Raw genomic sequence first — 20,233 nt, forward strand, 5'->3', positions numbered from 1 at the left:
TTACATAAATATGCATTTTGCATGTGTGCTAAGAGACATCAGAACAGCTTTTGGCACAGTTCATTTTAGCTAAACTTCTCGTCCCAAGACCCATTAGTTAGCTTGAGTAAAACTCTTTCTTGGTCCATTCTGTCCACTCGGAAGCTCTTAATGTCCTGTCCATTGGTTGCTCCACTAAACAGATTGTCTCAGGTGTCCCACAGGGCTGTTAATCAAAACCTTTCCTTTCATTCTGCTCATGCTTCAATTAATTTGATTTGCCACCATGATTGAAGGTTTAATTTGTATGATTATACACAGATTGACATTTAAAGCCACCATAATATTCCTTCTGTCATCTCTGCAATGTCTCTCTTTACCAGTGGCCAGGTTTGGATGTGTAAAAACTCAACAGATGTAACCAACACTGGCCCATTGCTTGTAGGATTTACAAACAACTTCTATCACCCACCTCTTTCAGTCTTGTATAGCTACCTCTTCTGGTTTGAAATTTGCAAAAATGTCTGGATCCTGAGCTAGAAATGGAATTGCATCTCTCTCATTTGGCAAAATCTCCCACCTTTTATGAACACTACCTAATTATGTCCTCTTCCCTTATCAAAGGGATTTCCTTTAGATTTGTTTCCTTGCAAAAGTATATACTGCAGCTAGCAGTTACAGTTATACCTCAAATGGCACCAAAGATATCAAAGACAATTGTAGCTTGGTTAAAGTAGATACTTACGGTACTTTAAGATCCTTCGGAAAAGCTCTTCAAAATCAGTCTGTTTACATGGTCACCAATTACATTCCCCAGTAAATAAAGCTGAAGTTTTCTACATGATACATGAAGTCTGAGCATACCACCTTGGGTATCTGTTTCTCTGTCCATCCTGGTCTTTATAATGCCCTCCATCACTGTAGTATCCAAGCCCATACCAAGATGTACTTCAAAAAATCACACAGTAAGCCAAGAGTCTCGTTTTCTCCTTAGTTCCTTGAGGCAGCCAATGCTATGACTGTTTCCCCCCTTAATTTCATTTAATTCTTTACCATACATAGCAAAACCTCTCAGTCAACTATTGTGTCTTTTTGAGGTAGTCCCTTCAGGTGTGTTTTCTAGAGCTGTGCAAATAACGGATTTTTCAGTTTGCTAGCAATTCCAAAAGTAACAAAAAATAAAAATTGTTTCAGGTCAAATTGAAATTGTTTGACATTTTTTGTGCATCAAAAAGTTGAAAAAAATCAATCTGGGTTGAGCAAAATATTTCATTTTTACAAATTAAAACCTTTTGTTTCAATTACAACAAACTATTTTAATTTTTTAAATGAAATTAAAGGAAACATTGAAACAAACAGTTGTTTTAAGCCAAATATCATTTTGAAATGTTGAAACAAAACATTTTGTTACTGTCAGAATTTTTTAGGGTAGTGTGGGGGGGTTGTTTTTTGCTTTTTTACAAAAGCAATTTGGCAAGGCCAGCACAAATTTCTAAATTGATTTGGTGTTACTGAAACTGCATTTCTGCATTTTGGGGAGGAAAAAATGGGCCGAAAAATTTAACTTAGTTCTAGTCTTGGCATACTCAGATAATACAGCAGTTAGAATTGACCTTCTCGGTTTCCCACTTTCTTCCTCTTTCCCTCAATTTCCCACTCCCTCCCTTCCCCAGAGGTTTGACATCAACCTTTTAGCTGCAGATGGCAGGACAAAGTTACTCTAGAACTTTTGAACATTACTTCCATATCAACTTCTGGGTTTGTTCTTCGTCTACAAGGCTGTTGGAAACTGCATTAATGTATCAGACCTGCACAATATCCATAGTAGCATCTCCTAAGTGCCTGTCCTATGGCTTGAAGCAGATTTATGTCTGTAATATGTGAACATTAACATTTTACAGGTACTTTGTTCCCTATCTTTACTGGTATTTTATGGGTAACGAGCCCAGTTGCCAAAGTACTGCTGAAATCCTAGCTCTAACACATCTCTGCTGCCATTGAGTTCTCCGATAATGATGTAGATCCACAGTAGCAGCACTGAAACTAAACTGTCTTTGTTGTTTTTTTCTAATAAATCTTTCAGAGTAAAGGCGCACGATTATAAATAGCTAAAGAACTTATTTGTTAAAAATAAATGGTAATTTATCTTCACTGACATACAGAAACAAAGTAAGTTAAGAACAGTAACTACAGAATTTAGTTTTAAGCTGCTAATAGAATAGGACTCAACAATAGAAATCTTGCAAGCTAAAAAATCCCACCATAGTAGACCATGACCAAAAACCCCAGTATTTAGAACCACACATGGTATGAATGCAGATAGTAATGACCAAACAAAAGTAGTTGTTAAACATTGACAATATATTTGCCACTGTACAAGACAGAAATTAAGGACAGGCCCTACCCCAAATAGCTTACGTCTAAATGAAAGAACCAGGCAGCCCCATTAAGGAACACAGTGGAGGGATCTGTTAGATTTCTTTTTGGTTTTGGTCAGAAATAGGTAAGGTTAGGGTGCAGAGGGCATATGACGTGGGTCAGATTTTGTGGGGTTTGTGCAAGAAATGAATTTTCATAGGGATTTGAATGAAGATAAATGATGGGTCTGAAATGAGATGAAATATGAATATGCTGTAATTTGAGTATGCCAAATATTAGCAAAATAGGTTATTACTATAAATGAAATAGGGCATGCACCATGATTTTAATTACACAGTCAGCAAGTAGGCAGATTGAGATATTTATAGATCAAAACTGACTTGACTGTGACTTGACTGTGAAGACAATATCAAAACAGAACAAGAAAGGATGGTCTTGTGGTTAGGGTACTGGACTGGGAGTTACTGGTTGATTCTTGGCGCTGCCACAGACTTCCTCTGTAACCTTGGGCAGGTTCACATAGGGCCGGATTTTTGAAGATAAATTTAGGTGCTTAACGAAGCTGATAGATTCTGACAGAGGTTTTCAAAAGCACCTAGTTGTTTATTGTCCATTGATTTCAGTGCCAATAGTTGCATCTGTTTCATGACCAATTTACCTTATGCCTTAGTATAACTTGTACTAATTTAACATTATTTGAATGTGCAAAATTGGCAAAGCTTTCATTTTAAGGGGCAAAGTTGTTCTTCATATTGATGTGTGCCAGGTTTGTAGCCGTTGGAAAGGGAGAAGGGGGAGTTAGAAACTGAAATAAACCCAAACAAGTAGTTACAACTAGAAAGGAGGTTGGGGGTTTTCAGGACCCGATGTGGCAAGTCTTCAGACAGGGCATGTTGAAGATAGGGTAAACTTACGATCTGGTAATTTGGAGGCCTTTGACTCAGAAAGAAAGAAAGGATGAGTAAAAATAATTTTGCAACATTTTTTATTTACATTGTAAAGCAACACTTTTTTACAGGGGCACATGGACACCTGTAAAATCATAAATAATGGCAACAGTTGTATTTTCCCTCAGTAGCGATATTTAAACAGAGGAAGATTACACAGAAAGATTTGACTTACTTGACCTGGTTTTAAATGGCCTTTTTATATTGTTGTTACAATGACTTATGTCACTATTTTGCTAATTCTAGAATCAAAACAGATACTTACTCTGTAACAAAAAGGAGCTTTTACATTTTTTTCATTCTTTCTTTCTGGTTGCTTTGCACATACTTACAATTCTGCATTTCATTACACTTTTCATACTAGTGTACTTTCTTAAATACATTTGTGTACATAAAAATGAATGTTTCTATTGTCCAGCCAAAAATCTATGGCAGTCAGATGTAATTTAGACTTTCTCTATACTTCATGGTTCAATGTAGCGATGCAGCTTTGTTTTGTTGTACCTGCCTTATAAAACTCCACCCTGCATGCAGTAAGAATTTGGAGATAAAGCATTAAAAATCTGTGACAGGATTGGGCACAAGGTGAGATGCCGTATAGTCATATGCTTCATTATCCAAGATAAAAATGTTAAGTGTGATTTCACTCATGATATATATTCATATATTTGAATCTGTTGCAAAGTAACCTAAAATTGTCCCTAGTACTATAGGCTGAGTTCTGCTACTCTAATCATTATTTACATTCCTGTTGTTGTTGTTATACTGTTGTCTAAAAGATGACTAAAATTTTACTGGGACTCAATTTCCAATAGCAGAGGTCCCCAGTCCATACTCACGTGTGTGCACTATCACAACTCCAGTTTTGCACGTACCTACAAAGATATCTGTGCATGAGCAAAAATCAGGAGGCGATTTGTATGGATATTTTCATATACACACACAAAAGTAGATGCACTTCTGTACCAACATGCGAGAGTTTTATTGTTTTCTAATCACTATTAGAAAGTGAGAGGCCCACAAATTTTCTTAATGTTTGCCAAGAATATATTTTAACCATTTTTAAGATATACAATTGACCTGTTCCTATTTGCTAACGTGAAATACTTCTGTTTGGATTTCTTGTATCCTAAGTATCAGTACTGTTCTATAAATTATTAGTTCATGGTTTAGATTTGATCTTTTGATATTTAAAATAAAAAACAGTTACACAGCTCTTTTTTTTTTTTTTTTTTTTTCCTTAAGTGGCTTATGATTGAAACAGCACAGCAATCTTTGATCCTTATTCCATTAAATTCCACTAATTTAAGTAGCTTCTCCAGGTGATTGTGTTTGTTATGGATGTTGTATTCATGTGGGCGTATGTTGGGCAGGGATGGAAGGAGGAAATAGAAAAAAAAATGTTGGTAGCTATTCATGCTGTATATCTCTGCATTAAAACTATACAAGGCTACATAATGAGTAATATGAAATATGAAACTATTTCAGAAAAAAGTGTGTGAGGACTTTCAAGGAGCCAGTGTGATCCACTTTCTTAAAAATTATGTCTAACAATATCCATATGTGGGTTGTAGGTTTCATTTTTATAAATACACACAATAAGTGGTCCTAAGTAATACTCACATGGCTATTATGGTTCAGCTGATCAAACCTTCCACATATCCATAAGATATTATGATGTTGGGTTTTTTTTTTTTAACTTTCTTTGTATAATATGTGTATAAAGGAGCAAACAAAATAAAATCACAAAAAAACTTCTGCTTTGCCAAAAATTATAATCAAATATTTTACATATATTTAGCTAGTACAATTGCCTAGAAATACATGCATCTAAGTGGAAGTGCCAGGTTCAAATTCTAGACCCAGTCTTCTGCTCAGCTCCTGCATGTTTGCTGTGGGGATGGAGGATTAAACTCTTATTGCGCCTTTTATGCATCCACCTGTCAGATGATCATAAGTAGTATTAACAGATCTTTATTTACTCTATTGTGGTGGTTTCCTACATTACAATGAGTGGATTGAAAGAAAGCCAAGTTTTATGGCTGCCTAGAAGAAGCATGTAAGAGCTTATGAAAATGCATTAAGAACATGGAATGTATTTCTTCACAATACATTTTAATTAAGATAATTAAGTATTCACAACAGTTTCATAGTGTTATGAGAATTTAGAGATAAGAATTTTATTAATTGTTAAGAATCAAAGAATCCTTAATGTTGTTCAAATATCACATCATCCAATAAGCCAGGGACTTTTACAGTACACAAATCTAATAGGATTTTTATGCACCTCAGACACACATTTTATTGCTGTTAGCTTTGAAGTTTTTATTATTAATTATGCACAACATAATTTTACTAACATACATTATTATTTGTATTACCATAGCACCTAGGAACTCTAGTCATGAACCAGGGCCCCATTGTTGTTCTTTCCTCTTTAAACTGAGGATATTGAGCCCAATTTTATAGTCAGGCTTGCATGCAGTTACCGTGGTTATATTTGCATTATAGTTACTGAGACCAAAACTTATGTTTTGTTTGCTTGTATGTACATAACTTGTAGACAGCAGCACTAGACCTAGGAAAGCTAATTCAGTCAGAGGCTAACTAAGACAGAATAGAGGGTTTTATGCTGGTGATACAGTCATCCTCTTAAAAAGAGAATCACAACTCTTGATAAGCATTTTCCCAAGATCTAATTCCTATACATTCAGATAAACAAAATTTGTAACACTAATAGTACCATCTGGTGACTTCCAGTAATGTTACAAATCTGGCCAGTTAGATATATAATATAATTTTTACGTTTTTGTGCAAAAACAGAAATCTGCCTGCTGATGTATCGAATTTGCCATTGTTTAGATACAAGTTAGCAGATTGTGATATTTAAGCAAACTTTCATTGTTCTTCTTCTCTTGAATTTTAAAGTTTTATTATCCTTATGAAATAAGGATCACACAAAAATCGAAAGCTACCTGCACATTTCTGAGAAAACAGATGAGAAATGTTGAAACTTAGACAAAGCCTAATAATAAATGTTTTGAAATTGTGTATCCTTTAAACACTATTTAAGTCAAGACACATATGTGGGTTTAGTGTCATTCCTCTTTTCTGTTCTTATAATATATATAAGTTAAATGGTGTGAGCTACACAGCAGGCCAGAGAGAGAAATGATTAATCAAGTCTTTTCCCTATGCCAGATCTATGCACCCAATTTCTTGCCTTCATCTCATCTCTCTCTCTTTGGATCTAAACCTGTCATCCCTTATCTGTGTCATTTTGGACCCAAACCTGTCACTATGGGAAAGACAGAGAATAGTTGCCACTGACTGCTATTACTTCTCTGTGGAGATAAGTTCAGTACCAACAAAGAAATAGTCACATGCGCATTGGCTACAAATGAGAGCTGCATTCATCAGAAAAGAAGCTGTCATGGCAACCTTTAGAAAAACCAGTCTCCCTTTTTTCAAAAGTTTTTTGTTTTTATAGTTTTTAAATGGAGATGAGGAGAAAGAGAAAAAGATACAGTTAGCTGGTAAGGTGAGAGTTGAGATATTTTAGAAGAAAGACATTGCTCAAATCAGTTGTCTAATGGGATGCAATGGTAAACACGGAAAGTGGAAAAAAGACAATTGAGAGCAGGAGAGTGTGGGGGAGAGATCTGTGGTACAAAGAAAAGGATTAGGAAAAACAATGAAGAAATTTGCAAAAAAATTCTCAAGAACGTGAAATACTCTAAGCAACAGAATCCCTGTTTGTGCATATTTATATAAAATACTTCGATATTTACAGCAAAGCTTGAGGAGGGTGCTGTCCTATAAATAAACCATTAAACCATAGTCCCATTTGACCAATCATGATGGAGGTTCAGGACATAAATAACACTGGTCTAAAATTTTTGAGAAGTCGTCTGCTTCAGAGATAAAATGTGCTATTTATTATGTATTTTGATGTGCTGAATTCAAATATGACTGATTGGCTACTGTTTCTAAGAGATTTAAGTTTTTACATTTTATGTCTATGTAGTTTTAATCATAAATTGTAAACCTAGGTCTTTACATGTGTTTATGGTTGCTTTACATGATAATATTTCACCTGTCCTGTTTATGTAACACTTTAAAAATTAGCAAAAGGGTTATATAAATCAAATGTATTATGAAACAAAAGGCAAAAAACTATTCTGTACATAGTTTAGTCCTATTCAGTGTCTACTCGGCGCTTCTTGGCTTGTCTCTTGTATTCATTAAATGGAGCATCTCTTGTCACTGTCCAGCAATAGTCCGCAAGCATTGATGGGCTCCATTTGCCCTGATAGGGTTTCTCCATTGTTGCAATGTCCTGGTGAAATCGTTCGCCGTGCTCGTCGCTCACTGCTCCGCAGTTCGGTGGAAAAAAATCTAGATGAGATTGTATGCAAAAAATGTATCTTTAGTGACATGTTGCAACCAAGGCTTTTGTATGCCTTGAGGAGGTTTTCCACCAACAACCTGTAGTTGTCTGCCTTGTTATTTCCGAGAAAATTTATTGCCACTAACTGGAAGGCTTTCCATTCCGTCTTTTCCTTGCCACGCAGTGCATGGTCAAATGCATCATCTCGAAGAAGTTCACGAATCTGAAGACCAACAAAGACACCTTCCTTTATCTTAGCTTCACTTAACCTTGGAAATTTTCCACGGAGGTACTTGAAAGCTGCTTGTGTTTTGTCAATGGCCTTGACAAAGTTCTTCATCAGACCCAGCTTGATGTGTAAGGGTGGTAACAAAATCTTCCTTGATTCAACAAGTGGTGGATGCGGAACACTTTTCCTACCAGGCTCCAATGACTGTCGGAGTGGCCAATCTTTCTTGATGTAGTGGGAATCTCTTGCACGACTATCCCATTCGCAGAGAAAACAGCAGTACTTTGTGTATCCAGTCTGCAGACCAAGCAAGAGAGCAACAACCTTCAAATCGCCACAAAGCTGCCTCTGATGTTGGTCATAGTTTATGCACCTCAAAAGTTGTTTCATGCTGTCATAGGTTTCCTTCATATGGACTGCATGACCAACTGGAATTGATGGCAAAACATTATGCAGTAAAACAGCTTTAAGACTCGTCTTCAATGAATCAATGAACAGTCTCCACTCATCTGGATCGTGAGCGATGTTGAGGGCTGCCATCACACCATCGATGTTGTTGCAGGCTACCAGAACACCTTCCATGAAGAAGAATGGGACAAGATTCTTTTGACGGTCACGGAACATGGAAACCCTAACATCACCTGCCAGGAGAGTCCACTGCTGTAGTCTGGAGCCCAACAGCTCTGCCTTACTCTTGGGTAGTTCCAAATCCCTGACAAGGTCATTCAGTTCACCTTGCGTTATGAGGTGTGGTTCAGAGGAGGAGGATGGGAGAAAATGTGGGTCCTGTGACATTGATGGTTCAGGACCAGAAGTTTCATCCTCTTCCTCTTCCTCGTCTGACTCAAGTGAGAATGATTCTGGTGCATCAGAAACCGCTAGTCCTTCTCCGTGGGGTACTGGGCGTATAGCTGATGGAATGTTTGGATAATGCACAGTCAACTTTTTCTTCTTTGACACACCTTTCCCAACTGGAGGCACCATGCAGAAGTAACAATTGCTGGTATGATCTGTTGGCTCTCTCCAAATCATTGGCACTGCAAAAGGCATAGATTTCCTTTTCCTGTTCAACCACTGGCAAAGATTTGTTGCACAAGTGTTGCAGCATATATGTGGGGCCCACCTCTTGTCCTGATCTCCAATTTTGCAGCCAAAATAAAGGTGATAGGCTTTCTTAACAATAGTGGTTATACTGCGCTTTTGTGATGCAAAAGTCACTTCACCACAAACATAGCAGAAGTTATCTGCACTGTTCACACAAGTGCGAGGCATCTCTGCTCACTTTGGCTAAACAGAAATGTGTCCCTTTGCAAAATCAAACACTGACAAATAAGAGAGCACGACACTATATGATTTCTAGAGCTGATATAGGGCAATTTGTTCAGCAGAGTGATGTAAGCTTCGTTATGATTGCATCATCCATGACTTCTAGGAATAACATGATGCAATTCATATCATGTATGACGCAATACCAGCTTCAGATTGCATCATTCATTGTTTTGCCTAAAAAGCAAGTACTGTCCAAACCCAGTCATAGATTTATTCATAGATCCAGTCAAAGATGTATTTTAGTCATTTCTGGTTTAAATTGAGATCCCTTCCCTTTATAACTCACTTATCCTCTGCCATTCCCAAGTCAAGGGTCGTATATACTGACCCAATAGCATATCTTGAAAACTAGAGCCAATCAACAATTTTAAGCATCATTTTCATTCTCAGTGACCCAGAATTAGTAAAGTTTGACTACATTTATTTCAGAAGCATTTTGGCTGTAGAGCAGTATAATCTTCCCAAGATATCTTCTGAGCAACTGGCCAGCAGCATCCATCTCAAGCCGCTCTCCCACTGGTTAAATATTACAATGTTACAAGAGTTCACAGCATGTCTGGTTATACCGAAAGAAGGACAAGAGACATTTGACATGGGTTTAATCAGGCCGCAACTTATTATCAGATGGCTGGGTCTGCCTGGCAGATAAAAGTGTACAGTGCAGGTAACTCCATGTTTATTCCATGATTACCTGGGGTGTTTTTACCAGCTCCCCCTCTTTTTCCATCCAGGTCCCTCCAGAAAATACATTGCCAGGATCTTACCAGACCCAGGGGCTTCCACCAGCTCCCCTTCTTTTTCCATCCAGGTCCCTCCAGCAAATACATTGCTGGGACCTTACCATCCAACTCCCCCTCCCCCCGCACTCTCCCGTAGGAGGGTTAAAGTGTGCTATTAGAATGGCAGGTTGGCTCCCTGCCATACTAAGCATAGGAGTCCCCAACCTTCCCCCACACCCTCCGTTCGTTCCTTTAACAAACACCTCTTTTTAGGGAGTTTCTTCTTTTCCAAGCCATTTATCTGGTCACTATATACCTTTTCTATGGAGTACTTGCACTGGACATCCGCCCTACACTTAAATAATGAGTTTCAACATGTAACCTATCACCCTTCATGCCATGCATGAACAGAGCCCTTCCTGAACCCGCTGTGGGGAAGGCGGAAAAAACCCCAGCTGCACCCAAGCCAATATGGGAGTAAGGGAAAAATTCCTCCCCCCCCCCGCCCAGAAAAGGGGCGGCTAGCATAATGCCCACAGCAGGCCTTGACCAAACCTAGTATTTTACCATCTAAAGGAGAAGGAGGGTGGGCCCTGCTTCAGCCTGCTCCATGTAAAAGGGAGGCTTCAGGCGAAGAACTGTCCCCTTTAAAGCCTGCATTCCTAGGGGATGAGTCAGCGACCATGCTGACCTTTTTGCATCAGTTTTCATCTCTCTTCCTCTCCCCCCTCACCCCTCCTCTCCTGCCATAAAGCAGTGTTCCCTTCATTTGGCCAGCCAACCAAATACCACCACCACCACCCCCATCCCCCCCCCACCCCCACTTAAAGGTGCAGGACGGTCATTATATAGAAAGCAAAAAAGTGTTCCAAATTTACCAAGTACTGTCTATATCTGCATAAATTGCACCACAGTAAATGGACATGGCAGATACACATCAGAGGCCACAGCTGGGCATTTTTACAGCAAGGCTTTCTTTGGTCAGGCTTTCTGCTCACTGCATGTTTTGAATCCCTTGGCACTTAGGGTTTCAGGTGCTGCATATACAGAACTCCATTTGGGAGTCCCACATAAGTATGTGCCGGATCAGATTCTTAATGTACCTGCTGCTGCTAGCTGTCTTGCGTTCTTTCCGTAAAGTTGCATTGCTGGCTATGGAAAATCAGACTGATATAATACAATATTATTTTCTCAAAATAGTGAGCATACGCTTCCAAACCCATGTATCCATTCTGCAGATCACTCCCCACCCAGGCTATTCCTGACCTTCCTGTTGACTAAGCCCCATGTTGTTGTTGGTCCTCCTCTTTCGGCTCAGGGACTTACCTTACCACTAGATGTTTCTCCCCATACTACTTTTTTTTAATTCATCACCTTCCACCAAAAGTATCAGAAATGAGGAGTAAAAACAAGTCTTTTGATCACGTATGTCATCTCATATGCCTTTTTGCATAGTTAGGTGTGCTGGCTCTTCCTGCTGATGAAAAAGATTCTGCACCAGTTTTGTTATCTAAGAAGTGTGTTATAATATTTTGCACTTTTCAAATGCTAGAGAGCTCTATTCATTTGAGGAGAGAACTAAGGTGATGATAATGGTTTGATTTTGAAACATCGCTAAGCACCAGCAGTTGTTCTTGATTCCAATGGGATTTTGGCATCTCTAAACATCAGACCAAAAGTGATCTTTCCATAGACAGAATCCCAACCAGTGGAAAAATCAGGAATACAACCCAGGTCCCTTGACTTGCAGCCCTGAATTCCTGGCACTAGACCACATTGTGCATCGGTCCCCATTAAAAAAATCAGCATGTACTAATAGTTTACCACGCAGTGGCATCAGAAATGCCTGTACTTATATAAGGAAAACTAACACCTCCTCAGATACTGCGGTGCTATAACAGCTGGTAAATATATAATTTTTTAATGGCAACCACTGTACTTTACCAAGGGTGCAAAAGGACACTTCCCTATGCACCCTGTCTACTGCTCCACCCCAACTTCTGAAAACAAGTCTATATAGCTCCCTTTTCTTCCCAAAAGTAGTGCATTATGTCATGTTGCTTATTTTGTTGGTCTTGGTGCCATGATAAATAAACTGAAATTTTCTACTTTATCATCAGTGTGCTTCATACTGTCTGCTTTGGGGATCACTTGTAGCTCAGCATGTTTCACCCATCCATTTTTTTAACATGAATTTACACCTGTTTGACTTCCTTGTTTGGAATGGACAGCTCATATTGATATATAACATATATGGAAATGTAGAGTGCAGAAACATTCAAAATATTATTTTGCCCCTCTAAATTAATTCCCATATTAACTAAAGCTTTATTTATAAAAGCAGAATACTTTTATGTATTTATCAATTATCCAAAATGTTACATTTACTTTGTTGTTACAGAAGATAGTTTCATATGACACACAATGCTGAATATAATACATCTTTTTGTAGTAAACCTTGTGTAACAGAGCTTTCATTCTGAAGAAGTAAAGTTACTCCACTGAATATATAATTTGTTTGACCAAACTGAAAATATTGCCAGCTAACAAAAATTTGCAGTGTTCTCTGACCTCAGAGAATTGGATTCTTACCCAGGAAGAAGATCTAAGTTTCTTGCATAACACAATTTGTTATACAAAAGTGTTTTTGAGGTTTAGCTTTATCAAAATTTGAGATTTAGCTTTATTAATTGGCCCTTGGCAAAATTGTAGACTGAAATCCAATCAAGTATCCCCATCCACAAGAAAGATAAGCAGAGAACCCCCTGTGGTAACTGTCATTACATTTTTGCTTATGTAAAATTTCTAAAGCTTCAAATCTCATCTCATTGTTCTGCTTTATAAAAAAGGGGGATTTGTAGCTTATGAGCAGATTTAACCTTTTGGAAATTTAATATCTAAGTAGTCATAATTGTATTGTAATCAAGAAATTAAAATATAACAATGTGATCAGAGGCAACCCTAACAGTGAAACTAGTAGCATAATAAAAGATCAATAGTGTAGAATTTTGTCTGCATTTATACAATATTGCAGAATGCTAGTAACCACTTATAAAAGTACAGTAAGGAGAGATCTAGCAAAGCCAAATGAAAACAAACAAACAAAATCCATTCAAAACCCTTCTTCCATTGCAACTTATTCTGTGATTGTGTCAGATCTCACAATTAGTGTTTGAGCAAAGTCAGCTCTTGGGATGAGACACGTCCAAGGAATTACCTAATAACTATTCAGAAGTTAGTTATTCTCTCACTTCAGAGGTAGAAGTGTTAATGACTCACTGACATCAGTGAGTCATTAACATCTTTACATCTGAAGTGGGAGAATTACCACTAAATAGAACTGGTTTGGAATTTTTCAACTAAGCTTTTTTTAACCATTTTTGTCAGAAAATTCTGATTAATAAAAACTGAAACTGTTTGCAGGAAAGAGTCAGTTTCAACAGAAATGAAATATTTCAAAATTACCAAAATGAAACATTTCAGTTAACCTCAACCAAAAAAAAAATCACATTTTCAGTTTGTGAAAATTTGAGATTTCCACTTTTTGTCCCAATTCAGAACAGCAAGCATTTTTTAAAACCTCAAGTTCTCAGAGGATGGAAAAACCATTTCGCACCCAGCTTTACTACAGAACCATGCCCCAACATGCTGTTGCAGAGGACAGTGCACTGCTGTTGGTTTCATCTTTCAGAGAAGGCATAAAATCAATATCAGTTCAATAATAATTTGAACTTAAGTCTTTCATCTGAGGAACTCAGTACTTTACAAACATTAATTAATCTTCACAGCACCACTTGTGAAATCTGTTAGGTATGATAAGAATAATAATACCCATTTTATAGAAAGATATACTGAGGCATAGCAAAATTAAATGAATTTTCAGAGATCATACAGATAATAAGTATTAGTATTGCAAATTGAATTTAGGAGTCCTGAGACTCTCAGCCTTGTTTTAATCACTAGAAAACTCCCTTCTGTGGTACTTTGCATGAGAGAAGGGATGTTAACTCCTGAGCCTTGGCCATATTCTAGCTCAGGAAATTACATCTACCTAAAATTCTCCCTGTAGTTTTAGTTGGTATTCTTCACTTTTCTACATTAGGGCCTGATCTGAAGCCCATTGAAGTCAATGGAAAGATTCTCTATGACTGCAGTTGGTGTTATAAAATTAGACCCCTGAACTGCTGACTGTGTACTCCACTTACATTTCACCCCAGTGGTAGCTGCATTTCACTGGTGGGTGAGTGGTCTTTATATATGGTATGATTTGTATTTGTACTTGTAAAGACTTTTGGGATGACAGTGGCTATATAATATAGCAATTACTTTTAAAACATGAAACCTCAATTGTGCAGGCCTTTTCCTGTTAGATATGGTTAGTTTTATCCTCCTTCTTCTGGCAGTCACTATGATGTTCATACAACTTCTGACAGGGAAGATGGTGAATTATTGTGTCTCATACTTTTACCTTCAAGATGTTCCTTTTGCCACATATCTGGAACCAAAAGGGATCTAAACCCATTGTTTTGATTTTCACCACTACGTGATAGAATAGTCTTCATGTATATTGACATATGCTTTCTATTTTAAATCTGTATGACTTTTTCTTTTTAACTTCGATGATATTTAGAGGATTCCAGCCATAAACACACTTGGCGAAAGTAATTACTGTACTTCCAGTTGCCCTGTGTGTATACACAATCTACAGAGGGAGGGAGATGAGATAGATATTTATATTTGTATAAACAGAAAAAAAGGACGAGTTGTTTTTGAGAAGCAATAGATGGCTCAAAGAGTCTATTTTAATATTTCCTTTGCTGGATTATTAGATGATTGTATCATTGCATAAACAGCTGCAAGTGAACGTAAACTGATCACAATGCTAAGTGACCTTTTAGTTTGCTCATCATTAAACTTAAGTTAGTTGACCTTTCTGCCTCATGCAGGCTTTCTCCAAAGCACCCTGCTGTACCTTTGGTACTAAACTCTTGAATCATTATCTGTTTTAAGGATTTGCTGTGCCTCGAAGGTACTATGACATTTGCTAAGACTCCCCATTGGACTTTCCAAGCATTTCTGAATCATGATGGTGTCATTTGATAAGTTGGATTTAAAGTACATGAGACTTGTTTTTATAGAATAACTCAAACCAAACAAAAGGAATCAAATCAGAATTAGCACTTTGACTCTTTGTTGGTACAGTGTGTGTATGCAGGCAGATATGGGCAATGCTTAAATATATTCTTATTGCAATAAATGATAAAAGGTTGAAAAATGCTTTTGAGGTTTTAGAGTGTGCCTTTTCCTCTTTTTTAATAGTCCTGCAAATGCTATTTCCAATCCTTTACAACTCTACATTTCTAAGAAAATAACATATTTGTCCAACTTGTAGTTTAAATCATTTCTTAGGCTACACAGTCAGTAGACTACATAGGATATAACTGATGTCATTTACATAATTTATGAGAGAAATCCTGTAGCAGATCCTGTATGACAACTTTTGAAAATTCTTTAGCTGCAGTTTACTGTTTTGTTTTCACTGAGTCTGATGTGCTAAAGAAATAGACTTGAATTTCAAACAATAAAAATACAGGTCTGTCGTATCTTACGCGCATTTAACATGCGCGATTTCAACTTTACGCGGTCGGCAAAAACAAAAAAGAGAAAAACAACAGTTTTAATACTATACCTGTAGTGCGGGCGATTTCGCCCACCATTGAACTCAATTGGGTTTTGGCTATACGCGGTTTTCGCTTTACGCACTAACCGCGGAACAGAACCCCCGCGTAAGATGAGACAGACCTGTATTTAGAAGTGAAATACCGAAGTCAAGTTAATATAGTTTACTGTTGCAAGTCAAGTGTATCATGCCAAAATTCAGCCTCTCTACAGATAATAGAGTGAACTATTTTTATTTGTTGATGTTTTTGTTGTTGGTTTCTATCAAAATATTAGGTCAGAGGGAAAATGAGAATTCTGCTAATTGATTTTTGTGTTTTATTCACAATAAGCAGCCCCCAAAATAATTGAAATGCCTTCGAAAAAAATAGAGCTATTTTATTTACCTTACAAACAAAAATAAAAGTTAATAAGAGAGCAGATAATATTTACCAACACTTTCTGTTTTTTATTTTAACATTATTTAAACATGCAAGAAATAAGAAGCAAACAAAATAGCAGAAATATGCCACGGCAGGACAGGAGTGGAAATTTAGTGTCTGAACAGGTTAGATCAGAGGTTCTCAAACTGTGGTCCACGAGCTCCATTCAGGCGGTCCACAGATAGTTCCCTCTAAGGTGCGCACCTAGGCGGCCATACACGAGAAAATGAAGGGCCACCCACTTAGTTAATGGAGCCATGGCTCCACTAATTAAGTGCCTGGACCCTGGAGAAGATGCACATGTAAGGTGCACTCATGATCTTGGGGGGAATAGGAGGTAGGTGGGAGGGGGCAGTGGAGCAAGAAGAGGGGGTGGGGGGAATTTGGGCTGTTCAGGGCTACGGCTGCTGGGAAGAGACAGCCCTCCTTACCAGCCTCAGCTCTGTGGCTGCTGTGGAAGGAGAGAGACCCCTTCTCCTTCCCAGCACCTGCTCAAGGGCCGCTACAGTGGGGGGGACAGGGCACATCCACTGCATTAGAAAGGTAAGACTACTTATATTAAAATATGAGTTAAGTTCTTTTATTTGTAGAACAAAAAAAGTTAATTATTTATTTTTTATATATAGCGCTTTTATCCAAAGCGCTTTACAATAGTTAGCTAATGGTACAAACAGCATTCGGAAAGAACGTTTAGTGGTCTGCTGAGACCCTCACTAATTTTCAAGTGGTCTGTGAAAAAAAAGTTTGAGAACCACTGAGTTAGATGATCTAAAGTGAATTATTCTTGTAGGTGATCACAATTGACTCTGAGCTTCTTAGTCCCTTACAGGTATGTATTTTAAATAAATGGAAGGTGGCAACCCAGTTTACATTTTCTTTGCAATAATGAGGAAGAGATTTAGGAAATGTTTTATCATTGTGCTAGAGAAGAAAATTAAATGTGCTTTCTTGAGTATATTACCTTATACCTACCTATTTATTTATTTATTTGCTGGATGACCCGGTGTATGTAATGAAGTATCTAGGCACTGACCAAGTATTGTTAACAACATTCAGCAATCAACGCTAATTCACAGTTCTGCCCGTCATGAAAACTGCTGGCCTTAAACATCCAATTAACCAGAATAGAAACAAAAATAGTATCTCTTTTACTCCTAAGCCTGACTGAATAAAAAATCCTTGCACTGTGTACTCTTAAGCCTGACACATTGTAATTCTGGTGAACAGTGGAAAAGCAAAATATTAGCTATTTTCTGAGGTTTAGGTTCATCAACAGAGTACTCTATTGCAAAAGTCTTAGAAAAAAGAGTTCAAGGCACGATGCCCTTCTTTAGCAGTTTGCCAAAATGTCCAAATACATACATGGATGGTGGTTTAAGGATCACAGAGCATCTCAAGGACAAGTGAGAGCGCACCACAATGTTATATTTAGGGGGGATTCTGATTTAGAGGCATTCAGTCATAATTCCGTGGATGGTAGCTTCAGTCCACTGGCTCCTCACCCAAAAGTCTGGACCTACAGTTCATCTCATTCTGAGCAGGATTACTATTGCAACAACACATCATCAGAGTGAAACTAACTTCTCTTATGACAGTCTCAAAAAGGCACAAACTCTTAGTCACTATGACCTAATACTTGAAAAAACAAAATTTGTTTTTTCATATAGAATGTTCCCCGTAATAAGATTAAGGGATCATGTGGTTAAAAATATTTAAAGTTGACAAAACAGGAGTCTGAGATTAACCACATCCTCAAATTCCAAAGGAAGTAGGCAGCTTTGAGCAAAGATGATACCTGATGGAATAGGACAATTTTAGAGGGTGACTAGTGTAGTTCACAGATTTAAAACAGGATCAAAGACAAACTGCAGGAAACTCAGACATTCAAGAACCTAATCTCCATTGTGGTAATTGGGAAGATACTGGAGACAACTGATGAAGGTTTTGATTATAATGTCAATTTAGACATTTTTCAAACAACTAGATCCATAAAATGAGAATTAGAAGGGCAATGTGAGTATAACTGAACTGTTAGATAAGCGTGAACAGCTGACATTTATCTAGATTACAGGAAAATGTATGTTGTTCTGTGGCACATGACAAATTGATTTTACAAGGGTAGAAAGCATGTTATAGGAGTTGCCAGTGGTAGGTGGTTAATATCATTGTCTTAGACTTGGAAGTTCTAGGCTGAAGTTTTGTTTAGTGAAATGGTCTCAAACTGTTCTCTGAGACCCACATTACCAACTCAAGATATCTCTGTTCAGGAGAACCTGAGGATCAGGACTGTAATGTCACTAGCAGAAGCGCATGGTTAAGTTTATATATCCACTATTATTTTGGGGCGTGTCAGCTGATATTTGGATATCAGCTAGGCCTGGGAAATTGAATCTGAATATTCTACATTTATTTTTAGATCTGTGACTATAAATCACATTGTCTCAGACTCTCCATGTTCTCTTCCTCTAGCCTCTTTGCTAGTTGGATTCTCCCTCATCCGCAGAGCCCAATGCCTGGTCTTTTGCCAGCCCTGAATGGTTTTCTCATTTTTGTCTTCTCACCAGTGGCCTGTTCCATACCCCTTTCCTTCTTGCTGCTCAGAGAATGTGTCCAGCTTGCCCTGTCGTTCCTCTCCCTTACCTTATTTTCAGCCATGAGGGAAGTTGTGAAGAGAAGACTTAATCTTCCCAAAAATCTTCCTAGATACCTTTGGGTTTGGGGGTGACATTACTGCTCCCCAGCCTACGCCTGTTTCCACTGCATTGGCATTGAAGCACTATGCAATATCTCTGTTTTGAATTAAAGGACCAGTGAAGCTGGATGAGAGTGCTGGATGGTCCCACTGCTGCAGGGGAGATAAAGGGAGCAGAGCGACTGTCCACTCCTCTCAAGATACCCAGGTGATTTGGGAGCAGTTCGCCCTGGCTTTTCACTGAAGGATATGGCATAGGGCCAGCCATAGAGCCACACTCTGAAGACACCAACGGGAATAGAGTTAAAATATCATGGGTCATCTGCAAAAAGAAAGCTAAAGGCAGGAGTGGAGTGGCTCCTTTGTGGGAGAGCACTTTCCAAGAGACCTGCAAAAGAATCTGAGCAGTCTGGATAGTGGATGTATTTCATTTCCCATCTGCGGTAAGAAGGCCAGGAAATGGGAGTTGAGGTTCAGGTATTTTATTTCCCTGCCGCACTGCAGTGACTAGAAGGAGGGGAAATTAGATTGGGGTGTTTTTTTTTAATATTCCCAAAAATTATCAAAGAAATCTATTGTTTACAAGATAGCACAGTGTAAAAAGTAGACAAGGAAACAGGCATAGGAGTGAAATGGTAACATAACATAGCAGCAGCAGTTCTGGTCACCCAAATGTACTATAGCAAAAATGTTGTTGAGTTTGAAAAGGTGCAGTGGATGGTAAGTTAGGTTTTTGAGGGTATGAATCATAAAGCAAGATTAGTCTGTTTAGCACAGGGGGAAAAAGACTGGGAGATCTGAGACATATGAGATTTTGAGGAGAAGGGACTACATAGATGCCAATAAACTGTTTGGGAGCGTACGTAATTCAAAAGCAAAGAGATCATGGACTGAAGTTAAGGAGGAATGGTTAACATCTTATTGCATAATTAGCAAATATCCAATATTAAGCCTTATTAACATGCATATGGTGAAGGTATTTTTTATTCGTGTTCTGAATGCCTCTGTTGACATGTGTACATAGTTAATTCGGAGTCAACGAATAAATGAAAAACTGTGACTTTGCAAAAGATTCTTCTCATTTAACTCCTTCATCTGTCACCTGACTGTGAATTGTATTATACTGTATATCAACTTAAATTAAAATTCAAGGTTGATGGGGGGGGGGGGAGGAAATTGCAAGCATCCACTGGAATGTTAAAAAACAAAAACTATGTTTAAATAACGTTAAGGTTGTGACATAAACTGACAAAGGCAATGACAGTCAAAGTTAACCTTGGCACTGACGCTCCTTCCATTAGAGGTAATGCATTTTATAAGAGTTTACAGTGTCAGAAATCTGGAGTTGTGGTATCAAGGGGTTTAAGGCTGCCACTGAGTTCTCAGTTCATTTCATTTTGCCTAGGCATTGCAACACTTATGGCTTGTAATACAGTACCGTGCATTAGTTGGAGACCCCAGCAATACC

The 20,233-nt window shown here is 38.0% G+C and overlaps 1 protein-coding gene across 4 annotated transcripts in view; it reads left to right on the top strand.

The window, feature by feature from the left end:
- DIAPH2 (diaphanous related formin 2) overlaps positions 1-20,233 on the top strand; it is an 874,039-nt gene that overhangs the window by 818,169 nt on the left and 35,637 nt on the right. For 3 of the 4 annotated variants that reach the window (XM_034781186.1, XM_034781187.1, XM_034781188.1), the window contains one exon: positions 18,879-18,973. The exons of the other annotated variant lie outside the window; for it this stretch is intronic. In XM_034781186.1, coding sequence (XP_034637077.1) covers positions 18,879-18,973 — 95 coding nt within the window. The remainder of the gene's footprint in view (positions 1-18,878; positions 18,974-20,233) is intronic. 4 annotated transcript variants of the gene reach the window in all.

The sequence above is a fragment of the Trachemys scripta genome, chromosome 9, assembly GCF_013100865.1.
Source record: "Trachemys scripta elegans isolate TJP31775 chromosome 9, CAS_Tse_1.0, whole genome shotgun sequence".
Classification (NCBI taxonomy): domain Eukaryota; kingdom Metazoa; phylum Chordata; order Testudines; family Emydidae; genus Trachemys; species Trachemys scripta.